General features: G+C 44.5%; 1 protein-coding gene across 22 annotated transcripts in view; it reads right to left on the reverse strand.

Moving 5' to 3' along the window:
• LOC137371190 (inositol polyphosphate-4-phosphatase type I A) overlaps positions 1-17659 on the reverse strand; it is a 261418-nt gene that overhangs the window by 78001 nt on the left and 165758 nt on the right. For all 22 annotated transcript variants that reach the window (XM_068033314.1, XM_068033320.1, XM_068033319.1 and 19 more), the window contains 3 exons: positions 5076-5155; positions 3382-3493; positions 2400-2490 (listed from right to left, as the gene is read on the reverse strand). In XM_068033314.1, coding sequence (XP_067889415.1) covers positions 2400-2490; positions 3382-3493; positions 5076-5155 — 283 coding nt within the window. The remainder of the gene's footprint in view (positions 1-2399; positions 2491-3381; positions 3494-5075; positions 5156-17659) is intronic.

Genomic DNA, 17659 nt, shown 5'->3' on the forward strand with positions numbered 1-17659 from the left:
TAAGCAGGGGTAGAGTCGGGCGATGTTTTGCAGATGGAAATAGGCAGTCTTTAGTGATGGCATGGATATATTGTCGGAAGCTCATCTCGGGGCCAAATCACACCAAGGCTGCGAGCAGTTTGGTTCAGCCCCAGACAGATGCCAGGGAGAGGGACAGAGCCAGTAGCTAATGAATGGAGTTCATAGGAGGGACCGAAGACAATGGCTTCCCAATGTTTAACTAGAGGAAATTTCTGCTCATCCTGTAATGGATGTTGGACAAGCAGTGTGACAATTTAGCAACAGTGGAAGAATTGAGAGAGGTGGTGGTGAGGTATAACTGAGTGTCGTCAGAGTATGTGAAAACTAACACAGTGTTTTCTGATGATGTTGCCGAGGGGCAGCACATAGATGAGAAATAGGAGAGATAGATCCTTGGGGAACACCAGAGGCAACGTTGCAGGACTGGGAAGAGAAGCCGTTGCCAGTGATACTCTAGTATGATTAGATAGCAAAGAATGGAACAGTGGAGAGGCACTGGACAAGGATGCTATGGTCAACTGTGTCAAAGGCTACAGATAGGCTGAGAAGGACGAGGAGGGATAGTTTACCACTGTCAGTTACATAGGATGTAATTTGTGACTTTGATAAGAGCCGTTTTGGTACTGTGGCAGGGGCGGAAACTTGATTGGAGGGATTCAAACATGGAGTTCTGGGAAAGATGGGCAAGGATTTGGGAGACATCATGTTCAAGGTCTTGAGAGGAAAGGGAGGTTGGAGATGGGCCGGTAGTTTGCAAGGACAGTGAGGGCAACAGTTGGTATTTTTGAGGAGAGGGGTGATGACTGAGGATTTGAAGAAAGGACAGTACCTGGAGAGAGAGAAGAGTTAATATCAGCTAACATGGGGACCAGGAAGCTGGGTGGTCAGCAGTTTAGTGGGAACAGGGTTGAGGGAGCAGAAGGTGGGTCTCATGGAAATGATGAGATGGAAGCGGGCATAGGGGGAGATAGGAGAGAAACTAGAGAAGTGTGTGATTTCAGGGCTAGGACAAGAGGGAAACTAATACTTAAACATTAGAAAGTAGCCAAACATACTTAAAATCTTAAATAAAAATTTGCAGGAAATACTCAGCATGCAAGGAAGCATCTGTAGAGAGAAAAATAGACCTGAAACGTTAATTGCTTTTCACTCCATAGATTCTGCTTGACCTGCTGAGGATTTCTAGCATTTTCTGTTTTTGTTTCAGATTTCCAGCATCTGCAGTATTTCGCTCTCATACTTAAAACCTTGTTTGGAACGGAAATTTACTTTTCCTTAAAACTGAAGCTACCCAGTGTCACCCCTTAGATCAGAGATGCAATTGTGACCTAACTGTAAATTTACTTTCAGTAATTTTCCACAGTTATTAGATGCTTGATTCAGTTGTATGTTGCGCTTAAACGGAATATGTAGGATCTTACAATAATGAGTCTGGAGGTTGTACACACTTGAGGCACAGTTTAGAGAAGAGTATGCTGGTGTTACAACAGAGTAGTTTATTAGCAATGGTTAAACTGCTGTGCAGGGGTAATCCTAGTTCATCAAGGAATGCTGTTGGATTGGATTGACTGCTCTTTTGATGACGGGAAGGGGATCCGGAAGGTTTACTCCTGTCTTCATTCTTGTGTCAGTCTGCCAGTTAATTATGAATTGATCTTTGGTAGCATTCCACTTAATTTCTAAAAAATGGCCTTAAAGTACAAATTTTATGTGAATTTAATTTACTGTTAACCCGGTCTAATGTGTGATAATTAAATCATGTCTTCTGACTAGTCAGGCTTGCCTCTTTTTGTTTGCAGTTATTTTACTTTGTTGTCACATGACTTCTAAGTGGACATGATTTCTAAAACTGCAATGCTAGCTGTCTAGACCTTAATGCACACAAATAAAAGTAGGGGAAAACTTGTGATGTACAAAATTTTGATCCCCTCAAGCAGAACACTGAACTTATTGGCCAAAGACTAATTATAGAACATCTCCTGATCTTTCCTCCAGAACTAGCCTTTTCACCTCCCTCAACTAAAAAGCTGCAATCCTCCCAAAGTTAGATTCTTTTTTGACTGCACAAATGGACAACAAGCTGTATTTGTGCTGGTAGAAGAAAGCCACCAATTTCCCAGGGCGGAATGGACCATTACCATGAAGCAGTCCTTTGACGGGATAGGCTGAAAATCGATGAGCAATGTGAAACCCTCAGAATCAAAACCTTGTTCAGCTGGGGTAAAAAATCGTGGGTAAAGACTCGACTGATAGAACTCTAGGTTTTGGGAACCAAGAGAACTACACCACATACAGAGAGAGTGCATCAGCACAAAATTTAATTGACAGTTGGAAGTCTCCAAGAAGTCTACAAATCTAGGCACTTTAATATAATTTACCTGATTTTAATAGCGCATCTTTCTTCAGTGAAGAGTGTTTCGAACGAATACTCAAAGATTCTGTTAAACTTTCATCAACTGGCAGAACAGTCTGCAAGGTTATACAGGGGGAAAAATGTTATCAAAAATTCTTCACATTTAAAACGTCTGCACCCCACCCCACCCTCAATTTTCTCCCTCATCTGTTGTAGACAGTGACCATTGCTAAAGGTACAGAATTATTCATGCTGGCAGTCCTCTTGTAATAGTGCTAGTCTAGACAGTAAGCTGCAGCAGACATTCAACTGTGAGATATATCTGATCATGCCCTCACCCAATGAGCAGACATGGACACACTGTAGCAGGGATATCAATTAGGATTGGAAAGTCTGTTGATCTTTTCCCCTTGTAGACAAGAAAACCGTTAAAAGCTCAGGTCTGCCATAGATATCCTCTCATATTCAGTGGTATAAGCCTCACCTGTAAGTGGGCTGAGCATTTTACGGTTATGGAAGTTGGCTTTAACTCCCCTAAATTTTCTTGAACGACATTGTCATCTATGAACTGAATATTTGTGGCTTTTGCACATGTGCTTCCTCAATCTTTCTGAAGGCAGGCTTAAACATTTCAATGAGTTGAAGCTCTATCAAATAGCTAAATAGCTTTATTTCACAATATTTGAATATAATTACATTTAGATTCACTTGCTTAAAATCAATGCTGCTTCTCCTTGCATAATATAACGAATACACTAGGCGTTCCCACATGAATGAATCTTTCTTGCATACACTTGCAGATTACCTGTCTGCAGACAGGTGCATAAGACAATTAAAGTTGTCGCTTTCTTCATGCTGAAATCAATGCCACTTTAAGTTTGGCAATAAAGTGCGTAGTTTGCAGTCATGATATTTCAATCGAGTCAGTCAGCAGGAAAACTAATCTGAACAGACAAAATCAGTTGCATCATTTTCAAATTATCAAGGTACCCATTTAGAATATTTACCCTTCCATTAGTGGTGTCAGGTGATCTGCTTACAGGAATCTTGTCTTCAACTTTGTCTTCCATTTGCCATGCTATCACAGTTATATTACCCACACGTTCATTTTCAGCAGACCTGTGGTAAAATACATCGAAAGCAATAAAGTGGTGGGGTGGCGGAAAGAAAAACAGAAGGCCTTACCAGATTATTTTGGCTTTTCTAAATTTTCATTAAAACCTGTCATGTTTCTACAGGTTTGATGTTTGCACTGGAAATGTTTTTGCTGGTAGGAGGGTCGATAACAAGAGGAAACAGATTTAAGGTAATGAACAAAAGAACCAGAGGAGAGATGCGGAAATAAAAATTTACACAGCAAGTTATGATCTGGAATAAACTGCCTGAATGGGTGATAAAAACATATTCAATAGTAGCTTTCAAAGGGAACTGGACGTACACTTGAAACAGAAACATTTCGAGGGCTATAGGGAAAGAGCAGAGGTGTGGGATTAATTAGATAGCTCTTTAATAGGTGGCACAGGCACAATGGGCTGAATGGCCTCCTTCTGTGCTGTATGACTCCAGGAACCTGCACAACTATTTCATCACAATCCACATAAAGGCACATTGTTGACCATAGTAACAGTGGAAAATGATGGAAATACTCAGCAGGTCTGGCAGCATCTGTGGAGAGAGGAACAGTTAACGTTTCACGTCTGTGACCTTTCATCAGAACTGGCAAAGGTTAGAAATGTAACAGGCTTTGAGCAAGTGAAAGGGGAGGGGAGGGGGGGGGAAGAAGAACAAACAGGAAGGTCAGTGATAGGGCGGAGGGCAGAAGAGATTAAATGACAAAGATGTCATGGAACAAATGGCAAAGGGACTGCTAATAGTTGTAGTCAAAGCGAGTGTGGTAGTGGCAGAATAATGAACAGCTCTGTTTGAAAGCAAAAATATGTAAAACAAGTTTGAGACTGGTACATGTTAAAAATGGCGGTCATGATCTGAGGTGGTTGAACTCAATGTCGAGTCCAGAAGGCTGTAGATTGCCTAATCGGAAGGCAAGTTGCTGTTCCGCAAGCTTGCATTGAGTTTCATTGGAACACTGCAGCAGGCTGAAGACATAAATGTGGGTGCGAGGGCAGGGTGGTGAATTAAAACAGCAAGCAAACGGAAATTCTGGGTCATGCTTGCGGACGGAGCGGAACATTATTATTAATGTTTCAAGTTGCTGCCCCATCATCAGAACTGGCAAAAGTTAGAGATGCAACAAGTTATAAGCAAGTAGACAGGCTGGGAGAACAAAAGGGAAGGTCTGTGATAAGCTGGAAGGCAGGAGTGATTAAGTGACGAAAGGGATGATAGTGCAATGCAAAAGGAGATGGTGACGGACAACTAAAGAAACAAAAGATGGGTTGAGAGGAGGTTTCTTGACTTGACCCATTACCACCTTCTTTGTCCTTGCACCATCATCCTTTTGTCATTTAATTTTTCCTGCCTTCTACACTATCACAGACCTTCCCTTTTCTTCTTTTTCCACCTCCCCGATCTGTGTGCTGGCTTAAGACCTATTACATCCCTAACGTTTTCCAGTTCTGTCAAAAGGTCATCGATCTGAAATGTTAATTGTTCCTCTTTCTACAGATGCTGCCAGGCCTGCTTAGTATTTCCAGCATTTTCTGTTTTAATTTTAGATTTCAAGTATCCGCAATATACTGACCGCAGTGTGAGGTGCAATCTATGATTCTTTTCTTTCAGCAAGTCCTTTACTGTGTATGTTGCAGAACCCAAGAGGTACATCTGGAAAATTAAAAAAAAACTGGGTTAATTAAGCTGTACTGGTCTCAGATTTTATGTTTTTCACTTAAATTGACCTTAATCCTCAATTAGCCTATACTATTACCACTGGGGCTGTGTATTTGGGCCTGCAACTTTGCAATAGTCAATACCTTTTTGTCAGAAAGCAGGGAAGGGGAGACTTGAAAGAAAAAATTAATTCTTGTGGACCAAATATCAACTTCAGAAAGCAGAACAGAATGAAAACCATGTCCAAGGCTGAAATTTTACACCACCCTAACAGGTGGAATGGTGGTGTAAAATGGAGCAGGAGGCACCGGGAGACCTTGCCGACCCGTTCCCGCCTCCGCTGCTACTTTATGTAGGGCAGCGGCAGTGAAAAACGACCTGCCCGCCCCAGGCCCATCACGGCCCTCAAGTGGCCACTCAACAGCCAATTAAGGGCCTTTGCCTGCCTCCACGCGAATTTTACACGTGGCTAGCGGGCATCCTGGAGCAGAGAAAAGCCACCTAACAAAACCTGACGGCTCACGAGCATCCCAGGGGATGCCCTCATGTTTGGGCACCCTGTGCCCAATGGAGGACCACCCCCACTACCCTCAACACCCAATATGCCCCCCCTTCCTCCCAATCCACCACGCTCGTCTTGCTGGGGCCCAACCGATTACCCCCGGCCTGCCTTCCTGGCTCGCAGGCATCTTCTCTTCAAGCTGGGCTGCAGTTCCAGCAGTGGCCACCGCTCCCAGTAGCGCTGCTCGGACTAAGAGCTGCCAGGCTTCTGAGTGGCCAGCAGCTCTATTAGGCGGGATTTCCTATCTCAAGCAGGTGGAAGTCTCGCCTTATACCAATAGAAGCATGGGGACCCGCAAAATATGGGTCGGATTCCCAGGGGAGAATGGTCATCTTCTGTACTATACCATTCTAATTCTTAAAGCTCCATTGCCCTTGTTTTCTATCGATCTGACTTGGATACAGTTTGAAGAGCGAGCTAGGGACTAAATTAGGAGACAGCAGGCTGACGCTTATGGTCTCCCGCCCAGATGAAACAGATTGGTAGCACCCCGATAAAGGTGGGGTGAATGTGGCCATGGCAAGATTTTCCTAGGCCTACCACTGGTGGCCGATGTGGTCCCAAGTCTAGAATGAGACCCATTTAAAATGGTAATCGTGATCCTATGATATACATTGGACCTTGACTGCAATTTTTCACTTGAAGGTTGGAGTGCAGGCTCTGAACAGTAAATCAGTAAGCCACCTGACCAAAAGAATTTCTATTTTTGTGAAACAAGAGTGCTCTTTCAGCTCCACAGAACCAGCCTGGGCTGCTGCCAATCTGGCTATTTCCTCACCAGAGAGCTGACCCCCCCCCCCCCTCAATTATGGACACACCTTCTTCTGGCCAAAGGCCAAATGATATTCTGTAAACTGTCCTGAAGTTCTCCATCTCTAGTCACAGCCGACAGCCTCAATGCTAATGAGGTATGGCCCTGAAACAGACTGGGCCTCCCACCAGGATTATTGGCTGTCCGGTTGGTGCTTTCCACCCACAAGTCACAAGTTGCTTACGGGGGCAGGGGGCAGTCAGAGAGTGGAAATTTACCCCAATAGGTACAGGAGACTCAAAGTTTGCATAGGTTATAGTAATCAAAATTTCTGATGTTTGGTGAAGTAGCTTGGTTCTCTCCCCCCACCAAGAATTTCACTAAAACACAGAAGCAGGCCAATTGCAAGGATAGCAGTGAGCTGAGCTAGTGGATAAAATCGTATGCACATAAAAGCTAAACCAAAACATTCACAAAATTGTATCTCAGTTTCCAAAAAAACAATTTCTGCAGAGTGACCTCTCTGCCTGATGCTGGTCAGAATTACCACTAACTACAGATACAACTGTGAATGGGTTTTCAAAATAAGGAGTTAAGATAAATGAGGTTAGTCTGGGAATGGGGGCAATGGAAATGAATCAGAAGAGAGGAATTTATTTGCATTAATAGTTCAGCTGAGCAAGATATAAAAATGATACTTTCAGTGAAATAACTAGTACATCAAATCCACAGTCATTTACTAGGGAAAGGACTTGTCCGTTATGGTCATCATGCTGGGATTTGAGAGGATAAAGGGGACTAATTTAGTCAACGATGATCGCATTATAGAAACAGAAATGATTGCGGCTGAAAACAAGTATGTAGAGGTTGAGGTGAGGCTGGTCACATTCTTGCAGGGACCATACTACACAGTGTGAGAAAGAACTCAGTGAAAATTATCTCACTTCTCTGGTGAAAATAATGCTCTATATCAATGAATAGTGCCAGTCATTAATTAGACTTGCCAGTGTCCATTTAATAGACAGTATTTTGTGCTGTAAACTGCTGAGAGACAAGGGAAACCAAGCATCTGGGACCTGAGTGAACAGGGCAAGCAATTGTGTATCTCCTTAACCAATCATATTGAAGGATTGTGAAATTAACATAAGGGTTGAGAAAGAAGTGTAAACTAGAATGGGTGAATACCAAATGAACTACAGAGAAAGAAAGAGGGATGACAGACAGAAAAGTTAAAATATATATTACTTTTTATAATCTGTTATGACCACGTAGTGTGATGTGGGTGGTTCCCACTGTTCAACTCCCCACCTGACTGCAGCAAGTGTATTAGAGTTTAGCCCCTTGCTGTTTTAGTTTCCAAATAAACAGACAGCGACAGGTTTTCTTGCAGGTTTTAACAACAGAAAGTCAACTGTTTATTGAGCAATACGCCTCATCATAAAATTGTCACAACCGCATCTATTCACGCGCATGCACACACACATGCGCGCACACATACAGACAGACAGACACACATGGAGACAGATAGAGAAGGGAAAAAGGAAGGTAACCTTTACTGGGGGGGGCGAATGTTCTGATAAAATTGTTGAATTCTCTTGGAAATCAAGTTCTTGATGGATGTAGGCCTGAGATGTTGTAGATTTCTCGTTTGACTGAAGGTTCCGTTGAAGATGGTGGGTTATTGCTAGCTTTCACTGCTGTATAATGTAGATGTAGGATTCTGCAGCAGGGCTGGTGTGCTTTCTGGCTTCGCTGGAACACAAGCTGTTTAGGATGTTGCTTTCGTCTCTCTCTCTGGCTGTCTTTTTTAAAAAGGCAAAGCTGTTATCACTCACCTCCCGTTAGGAGACGTTCTGGTTCCTTCCCCATGGTGATCGCACAATGGCCCAGGACATGGCTACTTCACACCTCCTTTGTTTTAGAAGACATTCTATTCTGGAATGTTTTAAAATAGGTGTAGAATGGGTTCTTTTAACACCTCTTAGCTTTGAAGATTTGTCCTTTAACTTTGTCAGACAGTTTGAATACACAAACTGCCAATCCCTTTTTCTTGGGTGGCCATTTTGGACCATTGTTCATTTTTTAAAGTAAAGGTTAATTTTCTTAAAGATAACTCTTCAGAGTTAGTCCATGATTGTTGTATCATCGCACTTTCAGTATGCATGACACCTCCAACATTTGAAACTTGAAGGAATGAGACTCCGCACTTCCAATGGTTAATTTTCAATGCTAGAGAGGTTCATTGGCAGGAATTATACATAACACATCAATAAAAGAATCTGACAGCAAATCCAGGCTTAATTAAATATTTGTGGACCTTAAATGGCACAGACTCCTTGCATAACTTCAGACCAACTCTAACTATCTGTGGTGATTTTAGCTTGTATCGATAGCACCAGTACAGCAATTTCATGCCCATTCAATGCATTTCAACAGTGAGCCAGATAGAGATTTGAAGTTTTCACGAAGCCAACAGTGGAATGATGCATTTCGGCAGCAACTTTGGATTGAACCACGCATCTGCCCTCATCTGAAGTTTCTGTAGAATCTACACATAAATAATAGCAAATGCTATTAGCCTCACCTTTATTTGGACAGCAAATCACAGGCCAATATGACACCATGCTTATTGGAATTGTCAAAAGCCAAATGAACAATGAGAACAAGTTAGCCTTTGACCAGCAAATTTTTAATGGACAATAGCTGGCAATACACTAAATAGTGGATTGTTTGTTAGGTAGGTGGTCAAATGTCTCAATGTCACCAATGTATTGCACATGAGCTGGTCGGACATCTTATGTTCATCTATACTGAGTTTGATTTCATGAGTACCAAAGGTCAGTGAGTTTTCCTGAGGAAACAAAAGCTGGTGGGAGTCTCGTTTTATCATTCTTTAACTGCCTTCAGTGGTTTTTTTCAGAGGCAGTACAACGTCCACAGATCCTGTCAACTAGGTACAGTTTGCAGAAGGAGAATCAAGAGGAAAGTGACAAAGCAATTTTTTTTTAAAAAAGAGGATGAGCTGCATAGTTCCTTATCCAGATGATTCCAAGGAGCTCATGTGATGCTAAATATCTTACAGAACCAATGAGTAAATTTTCAAAGAATTTCAAACATTGTTGCAAGTTGGACATGAGTAATTTAGGTTATTCACTTGTTAGTAGTGCCACTTACTGGAGAAGAGGGTGAATAGAGGGTGCATTGCAAAACAGAAAAGTTGTTATATATCAGATGACTGTGCTTTTGAAAGCAAATATAGAGGGGAACACAAAAGTCCGAGTGTATCAGGCCTGTGTCCTCAGTACCTTGCTCTACGGCAGCGAGGCCTGGACAACGTATGCCAGCCAAGAGCGACGTCTCAATTCATTCCATCTTCGCTGCCTTCGGAGAATACTTGGCATCAGGTGGCAGGACTATATCTCCAACACAGAAGTCCTTGAAGCGGCCAACACCCCCAGCTTATACACACTACTGAGTCAGCGGCGCTTGAGATGGCTTGGCCATGTGAGCCGCATGGAAGATGGCAGGATCCCCAAAGACACATTGTACAGCGAGCTCGCCACTGGTATCAGACCCACCGGCCGTCCATGTCTCCGTTATAAAGACGTCTGCAAACGCGACATGAAATCGTGTGACATTGATCACAAGTCGTGGGAGTCAGTTGCCAGCATTCGCCAGAGCTGGCGGGCAGCCATAAAGACAGGGCTAAATTGTGGCGAGTCGAAGAGACTTAGTAGTTGGCAGGAAAAAAGACAGAGGCGCAAGGGGAGAGCCAACTGTGCAACAGCCCCAACAAACAAATTTCTCTGCAGCACCTGTGGAAGAGCCTGTCACTCCAGAATTGGCCTTTATAGCCACTCCAGGCGCTGCTTCACAAACCACTGACCACCTCCAGGCGCGTATCCATTGTCTCTCGAGATAAGGAGGCCCAAAAGAAGAAAAAGAAGAAAGAAGAATAGAGGGGAAATGTTTTATCATCTCTTTTTGCTCCCAACATTTGAATCAAGATCAATTCTCCTTTCCAGGGCTTCATTCATCAACTTCCACATAAGCCTAATGGACTAATAAGGCTACCAACTAGCCAGCTGTGAACTTGTATTGAACACCCAGTGGTAACAGACAGAAGGACTGCACTCTACTGTCCAGTGACAATAAGAAGTTCAGTCTATTTCTGTTCATGCACCTGGGAACCTCATGACCCCACTCTAACATTACCATCAAGCCGGGGGACCAATCCTAGTTCAATGAATAGTGCAGGAGGGCATGCCAGGAGCAGCACCAGGCATACCTCAAAATGAGTCATCAACCTGGTGAAGCTACAACATTGGATTACTTGCGTGCCAAACTGCATAAGCAGCATGCGATAGACAAAGCTAAGCGATCCCATAACCAACGGTTCAGATCTAAGCTCTGCAGTTCTGCCACATCCAGCTGTCAATAGCGGTGGATAATTAAACAGCTAACTGGGGGAGGGGACTCTGCAAATATCCCCATCCTCAATGATGGGGGAGCCCAGCACATCAGTGCGAAAGATAAGGCTGAAACATTTGCAACAATCTTCAGCCAGATGTGCCGAGTTCATGATCCTTCTCGACCTGCTCCTGAAGTCCCCAGCATCACAGATGGCAGACTTCAGCCAATTCAATTCACTCCGCGTGATATCAAGAAACGACTCAAGGCACTGGATACTGCAAAGGCTATGGGCCCTGACAATATTCCGACAATAGTACTGAAGACCTGTGCTCCAAAACGTGTCGCGCCCCTAGCCAAACTGTTCCAGTACAGTTACAACACTGGCATCTACCCGGCAATGTGGAAAATTGCCCAGGTATGTCCTGTACACAAAAAGCAGGACAAGTCCAACCCAGCCAATTACGCCCCATCAGTCTACTCTCAATCATCAGTAAAGTGATGGAAGGTGTCGTCGACAGTGCTATCAAGCGGCATTTGCTTAGCAATAACCATGCTCAGTGACGCTCAGTTTGGGTTCCACCAGGGCCACTCAGCTCCTGACCTCATTACAGTCTTGGTTCAAACATGGACAAAACAGCTGAACTCAAGAGGTGAGATGAGAGTTACGGCCTTGACATCAAGGCAGCATTTGACCAAGCATGGCACCAAGGAGCCCTAGCAAAACTGAGGTCAATGGGAATCGGGGGAAAACTCTCCGCTGGTTGGAGTCATACCTAGAACAAAGGAAGATGGTTGTGGTTGTTGGAGGTCAATCATCTGAGCTCCAGGACATCACTGCAGGAGTTCCTCAGGGTAGTGTCCAAGGCCCAACCATCTGATGGGATCTACCCTAGAATACTGAGGGAGGCAAGGGAAGAAATTGCTGGGGCCTTGACAGAAATCTTTGCATCCTCATTGGCTACAGGTGAGGTCCCAGAGGACTGGAGAATAGCCAATGTTGTGCCTTTGTTTAAGAAGGGTGGCAGGGATAATCCAGGAAATTATAGGCCGGTGAGCCTTACGTCAGTGGTAGGGAAACTATTAGAGAAGATTATTCGGGATAGGATTTACTCCCATTTGGAAACAAACGAATTTATTAGCGAGAGACAGCATGGTTTTGTGAAGGGGAGGTCGTGTCTTACTAATTTGATTGAGTTTTTTTGAGGAAGTGACGAAAATGATTGATGAAGGAAGGGCAGTGGATGTTATCTACATGGACTTTAGTAAAGCCTTTGACAAGGTCCCGCATGGCAGACTGGTACAAAAGGTGAAGTCACACGGGATCAGAGGTGAGCTGGCAAGATGGATACAGAACTGGCTCAGTCATAAAAGACAGAGAGTATCAGTGGATGGGTGTTTTTCTGAATGGAGGGATGTGACTACTGGTGTTCCGCAGGGATCAGTGCTGGGACCTTTGCCGTTTGTAGTATATATAAATGATTTGGAGGAAAATGTAGCTGGTCTGATTAGTAAGTTTGCGGACGACACAAAGGTTGGTGGAGTTGCGGATAATGATGAGGATTGTCAGAGGATACAGCAGGATATAGATCGGTTGGAGACTTGGGCGGAGAAATGGCAGATGGAGTTTATTTTTATTTAGAGATTAGAATTAGAATTAGAATTAGAATATTACAGCGCAGTCCAGGCCCTTCGGCCCTCGATGTTGCGCCGATCATCTGACCTACACTATTCCATTTACATCCATATGTCTATCCAATGACCACTTAAATGCCCTTAAAGTTGGCGAGTCTACTACTGTTGCAGGCAGGGCGTTCCACGCCCCTACTACTCTCTGCGTAAAGAAACTACCTCTGACATCTGTCCTATATCTTTCACCCCTCAACTTAAAGCTATGTCCCCTCGTGTTTGCCATCCTCATCCGAGGAAAAAGACTCTCACTATCCACCCTATCTAACCCTCTGATTATCTTGTATGTCTCTATTAAGTCACCTCTCCTCCTCCTTCTCTCTAACGAAAACAACCCCAAGTCCCTCAGCCTTTCCTCGTAAGACCTTCCTTCCATACCAGGCAACATCCTAGTAAATCTCCTCTGCACCCTTTCCAAAGCTTCCACATCCTTCCTATAATGCGGTGACCAGAACTGCACGCAATACTCAATACAGCACTGAAATAGGCCCTTCGGCCCACCGAGTCTGTGCCGACCATCAACCACCCATTTATACTAATCCTACACTAATTCCATATTCCTACCACATCCCCACCTGTCCCTATATTTCCCTACCACCTACCTATACTAGGGGCAATTTACAATGGCCAATTTACCTATCAACCTGCAAGTCTTTGGCATGTGGGAGGAAACCGGAACACCTGGAGGAAACCCACGCAGACACAGGGAGAACTTGCAAACTCCACACAGACAGTACCCAGAATTGAACCGGGTTGCTGGAGCTGTGAGGCTGCGGTGCTAACCACTGCGCCGCCCTGATTTTAATCCGGACAAATGTGAGGTAATGCATTTTGGAAGGTCTAATGCAGGTGGGAGGTATACAGTAAATGGCAGAACCCTTAGGAGTATTGACAGGCAGAGAGATCTGGGCGTACAGGTCCACAGGTCACTGAAAGTGGCAACGCAGGTGGATAAGGTAGTCAAGAAGGCATATGGCATGCTTGCCTTCATTGGTCGGGGCATAGAGTATAAAAATTGGCAAGTCATGTTGCAGCTGTACAGAACCTTAGTTCGGCCACACCTAGAATATTGCGTGCAATTCTGGTTGCCACACTACCAGAAGGACGTGGAAGCTTTGGAGAGGGTGCAGAAGAGGTTTACCAGGATGCTGCCTATTCTGGAGGGCATTAGCTATGAGGAGAGGTTGGAGAAACTCGGATTGTTTTCACTGGAACGACGGAGGTGGAGGGGCGACATGATAGAGGTTTACAAGATTATGAGCGGCATGGACAGAGTGGATAGTCAGAAGCTTTTTCCCAGGGTGGAAGAGTTAGTACTGGGGGACATAGGTTTAAGGTGCGAGGGGCAAAGTTTAGAGAGGATGTGCGAGGCAAGTTCTTTACACGGAGGGTGGTGAGTGCCTGGAACTTGCTGCCAGGGGAGGTGGTGGAAGCAGATACGATAGCGACGTTTAAGAGACATCTTGACAAATATATGAATAGGAAGGGAATAGAGGGATATGGGTCCCGGAAGTGCAGAAGGTGTTAGTTTAGGCAGGCATCAAGATCGGCGCAGGCTTGGAGGGCCGAATGGCCTGTTCCTGTGCTGTACTGTTCTTTGTTCAGCTGCTTCATCAATGACCTTCCTTCAATCATAAGGTCAGAAGTGGGGATGTTCGCTGATGATTGCACAATGTTCAGCACCATTCGCGACTCCTCAGATACTGAAGCAGTCAGCGTAGAAATGCAGCAGGACCTGGACAATATCCGGGCTTTTGCTGATAAATGGCAAGTAAAATTTGTACCAGGCAATGACCATTTCCAATAAGAGAGAATCTAACCACCTCCCCTTGACATTCAATGGCATTACGATCACTGAATGCCCCACTATCAACATCCTAGGGGTCACCGTTGACCAGACACTGAACTGGAGTAGCCATATAAATACCGTGGCTACAAGAGCAGGTCAGAGGCCAGGAATCCTGCAACGCCTAACTTACCTCCCGACTCTCCAAAGCCTGTCCAAGGCACAAGTCAGGAGTGTGATGGAATACTCTGCACTTGCCTGGAGGGTGCAGCTCCAACAACACTCAAGAAGCTCAACACCATCCAGGACAAAGCAGCCCACTTGATTGGCACCCCATCCACAAACATTCACTCCCTCCACCACCAACGTACAGTGGCAGCAGTGCATACCATCTACAAGATGCACTGCAGCAACGCACCAAGGCTCCTTAGACAGCACCTTTCAAACCCACAACCTCTACCAACTGGAAGGACAAGGGCAGCAAATGCATCGGATCACCATCACCTGCAATTCCTCTCCAAGTCACACACCATCCTGACTTGGAACTATATCACCATTCCTTCACTGTCAGTGGGTCAACATACTGGAACTCCCTAACAGTGGGTGCCCCTACCTCACATAGACTGCAGCAGTTCAAGAAGGCAGCTCACCACCACCTTCTCAAGGGCAATTAGGGATAGGTAATAAATGCTGGCCTAGACAGTGACGCTCATATCCCATGAATGAATAAAAACATTTTTTTTTATCTGGGAATATTGTACAGGCTATGTTCTGTAAATTAGAGGTAACACTTCAGTCAGACTGGATTGACAAGTGTTGAAGTTATCGCATACTGTATCAAAGAATTACCTTTCCGAATTATTTGACCATTTTTCCACCACACAGTCTTGGGAACAATAGGACAGCTATTATTCCATCCCGGAGGCTCCAAAAAATATTCAGAGAGTCAAAGTCAAAACGGCACAGAAAGAGGCCATGCCAGCTTTATATAAAGCAATCCAATTAGTCCCATTCCCCTGCTTCATCCCCATAGCCCAGAAAGTTTATTTTCCTCAAGTGTCCATCCAATTTCCTCATGAAATCATTGATTGTCTCCGTTTCCACCACCCACATAGGCAGCGAGCTCCAGATCATTACCACTCACTGTGTAAAAAAGTTCTTCCTCACATCGCTCCTACATCTCTTGCCCAAAACCTGAAAGCTGTGACCCCTAGACCTTGTACCATCAGAGAATGGGAACAGCTTTTCTTTGTCTATGGTAAAAAAAAAAGGCACATGGTATGTTGGCCTTCATCGCAAGAGGATTTGAGTACAGGAGCAGGGATGTCTTGCTGCAATTATACAGGGCCTTGGTGAGGCCACACCTGGAATATTGTGTGCAGTTTTGGTCTCCTTATCTGAGGAAGGATGTTCTTGCTACAGAGGAAGTGCAGCGAAGGTTTACTAGACTGATTCCTGGGATGGCGGGACTGACGTATGAGGAGAGATTGAGTCGGTTAGGATTATATTCGCTGGAGTTCAAAAGAGTGAGGGGGGATCTCATAGAAACCTATAAAGTTCTACCAGGACTTGACAGGGTAGATGCAGGAAGGATGTTCCCGATGGTGGGGGAGTCCAGAACCAGAGGTCATAGTCTAAGGATACGGGGTAAACCTTTCAGGACTGAGATGAAGAGAAATTTCTTCACCCAGAGTGGTGAGCCTGTGGAATTCGCTACATCAGAAAGCAGTTGAGGTCAAAACATTGCATGTTTTCAAGAAGGAGTTAGATATAGCTCTTGGGTCTAAAGGGATCAAAGGGTATGGAGCGAAAGCGTGAACAAGCTACTGAGTTGGATGATCAGCCATGATCATAATGAATGGCGGAGCAGGCTCGAAGGGGCGAATGGTCTACTCCTGCTCCTATTTTCTATGTTTCTATATGTTTCTACCTGATCTAAACATTTGCATCAAATCTCCCCTAAATCTTTTTTGCTCCAGGGAGAACTCCAGTTTCGCCACCCTAACCTTGTAGCTAAAATCCCTCAGAGTCATAGAGAGATTCAGCACTGAAACAGGCCCTTCGGCCCACTGAGTCTGTGCCGAACAGCCATCCATTTATACTAATCCTACATTAATCCCATATTCCCTACCACATCCCCACCATTCTCCTACCACCTACCTACCTACACTAGGGGCAATTTACAATGGCCAATTTACCTATCAACCTGCAAGTCTCTGGCTGTGGGAGGAAACCGGAGCACCTGGCGGAAACCCAAGTGATCACAGGGAGAACTTGCAAACTCCGCACAGGCAGTACCCAGAACTGAACCCAGGTTGCTGGAGCTGTGAGGCTGCAGTGCTAACCATTGCACCGCCCCAAAAGTTGCGTGGGGTGAGAGTAGTCTGCTCATCCTTGGAACCATTTTGGTAAATTTCCTCTGCAGCCTCTCAAGGACCCTCACATCCTTCCTAAAGTGTGGTGACCAGAACAGGACACAATATTCTAGTTGTGGCCTAATCAGAGCTTTATAAAGGTTCAGTAGAACTTCCTTACTTTCCCAGCCAAGACCTCTATTTATGAAGCCCAAGATCCCATATGCTTTGCTAACTACTCTCTCAACATGTGCTGCCACCATCAAGGACCTATGCACATGAACCCCCAGGTCCCTCTATCCCAGCACACTCTTCATACCAAAGGGGGATGAAATGTTTTTTCTTATTGAAACTAGCTTCATGCAAAAGGTCAATGGGTGGGGGAGTGTATGAGAGCAGGTTTGATCAACAGCTCTTCTGGCCAACCCCTTGACAGGGAAAGGAGTCAGACAGGGTCGTGTACTAACTTCCACCTTCCTGTGAGGCTGGTAAATAAGTGAACAATAACCTCATGTGAGGGTCTTCACTGAAGTGTTGAGGTTAGAAATGTTGGAGGACAGTTAGAAGGCATCTTGTTTAAGTCAACTAAGATGCCAACTGGTGTGTGCAAGCTCAGCATATTCATTATTTTGTATCATGATGTGAAGTTAAGTTGTATTGAGTGCAATCAGTGAATTTGATCATAAACTGTAGCTCTATTTGTTCAAATGCTGGGAAATAAAGCAGCTTGATTCGTATAGAGCCTTGCCTCACCAAGTGTTTGTTTGGTCTGCCTTCTGAGAGTTCAAAGTATATGTGTGAAAGAGATGAATATCTGATCCAGGCAGATGGTAGTGTTACTTTTACACTCCTAGACTGTTTGGACAGGGATGTGAAAATGAAGCTGAAGTCAACACACTAGAGAACATGGAGAAAGTGAGCATTGGTGTGTAATGCAAAAGTGACA

Source organism: Heterodontus francisci, chromosome 6 (genome assembly GCF_036365525.1).
Source record: "Heterodontus francisci isolate sHetFra1 chromosome 6, sHetFra1.hap1, whole genome shotgun sequence".
Classification (NCBI taxonomy): Eukaryota; Metazoa; Chordata; class Chondrichthyes; order Heterodontiformes; family Heterodontidae; genus Heterodontus; species Heterodontus francisci.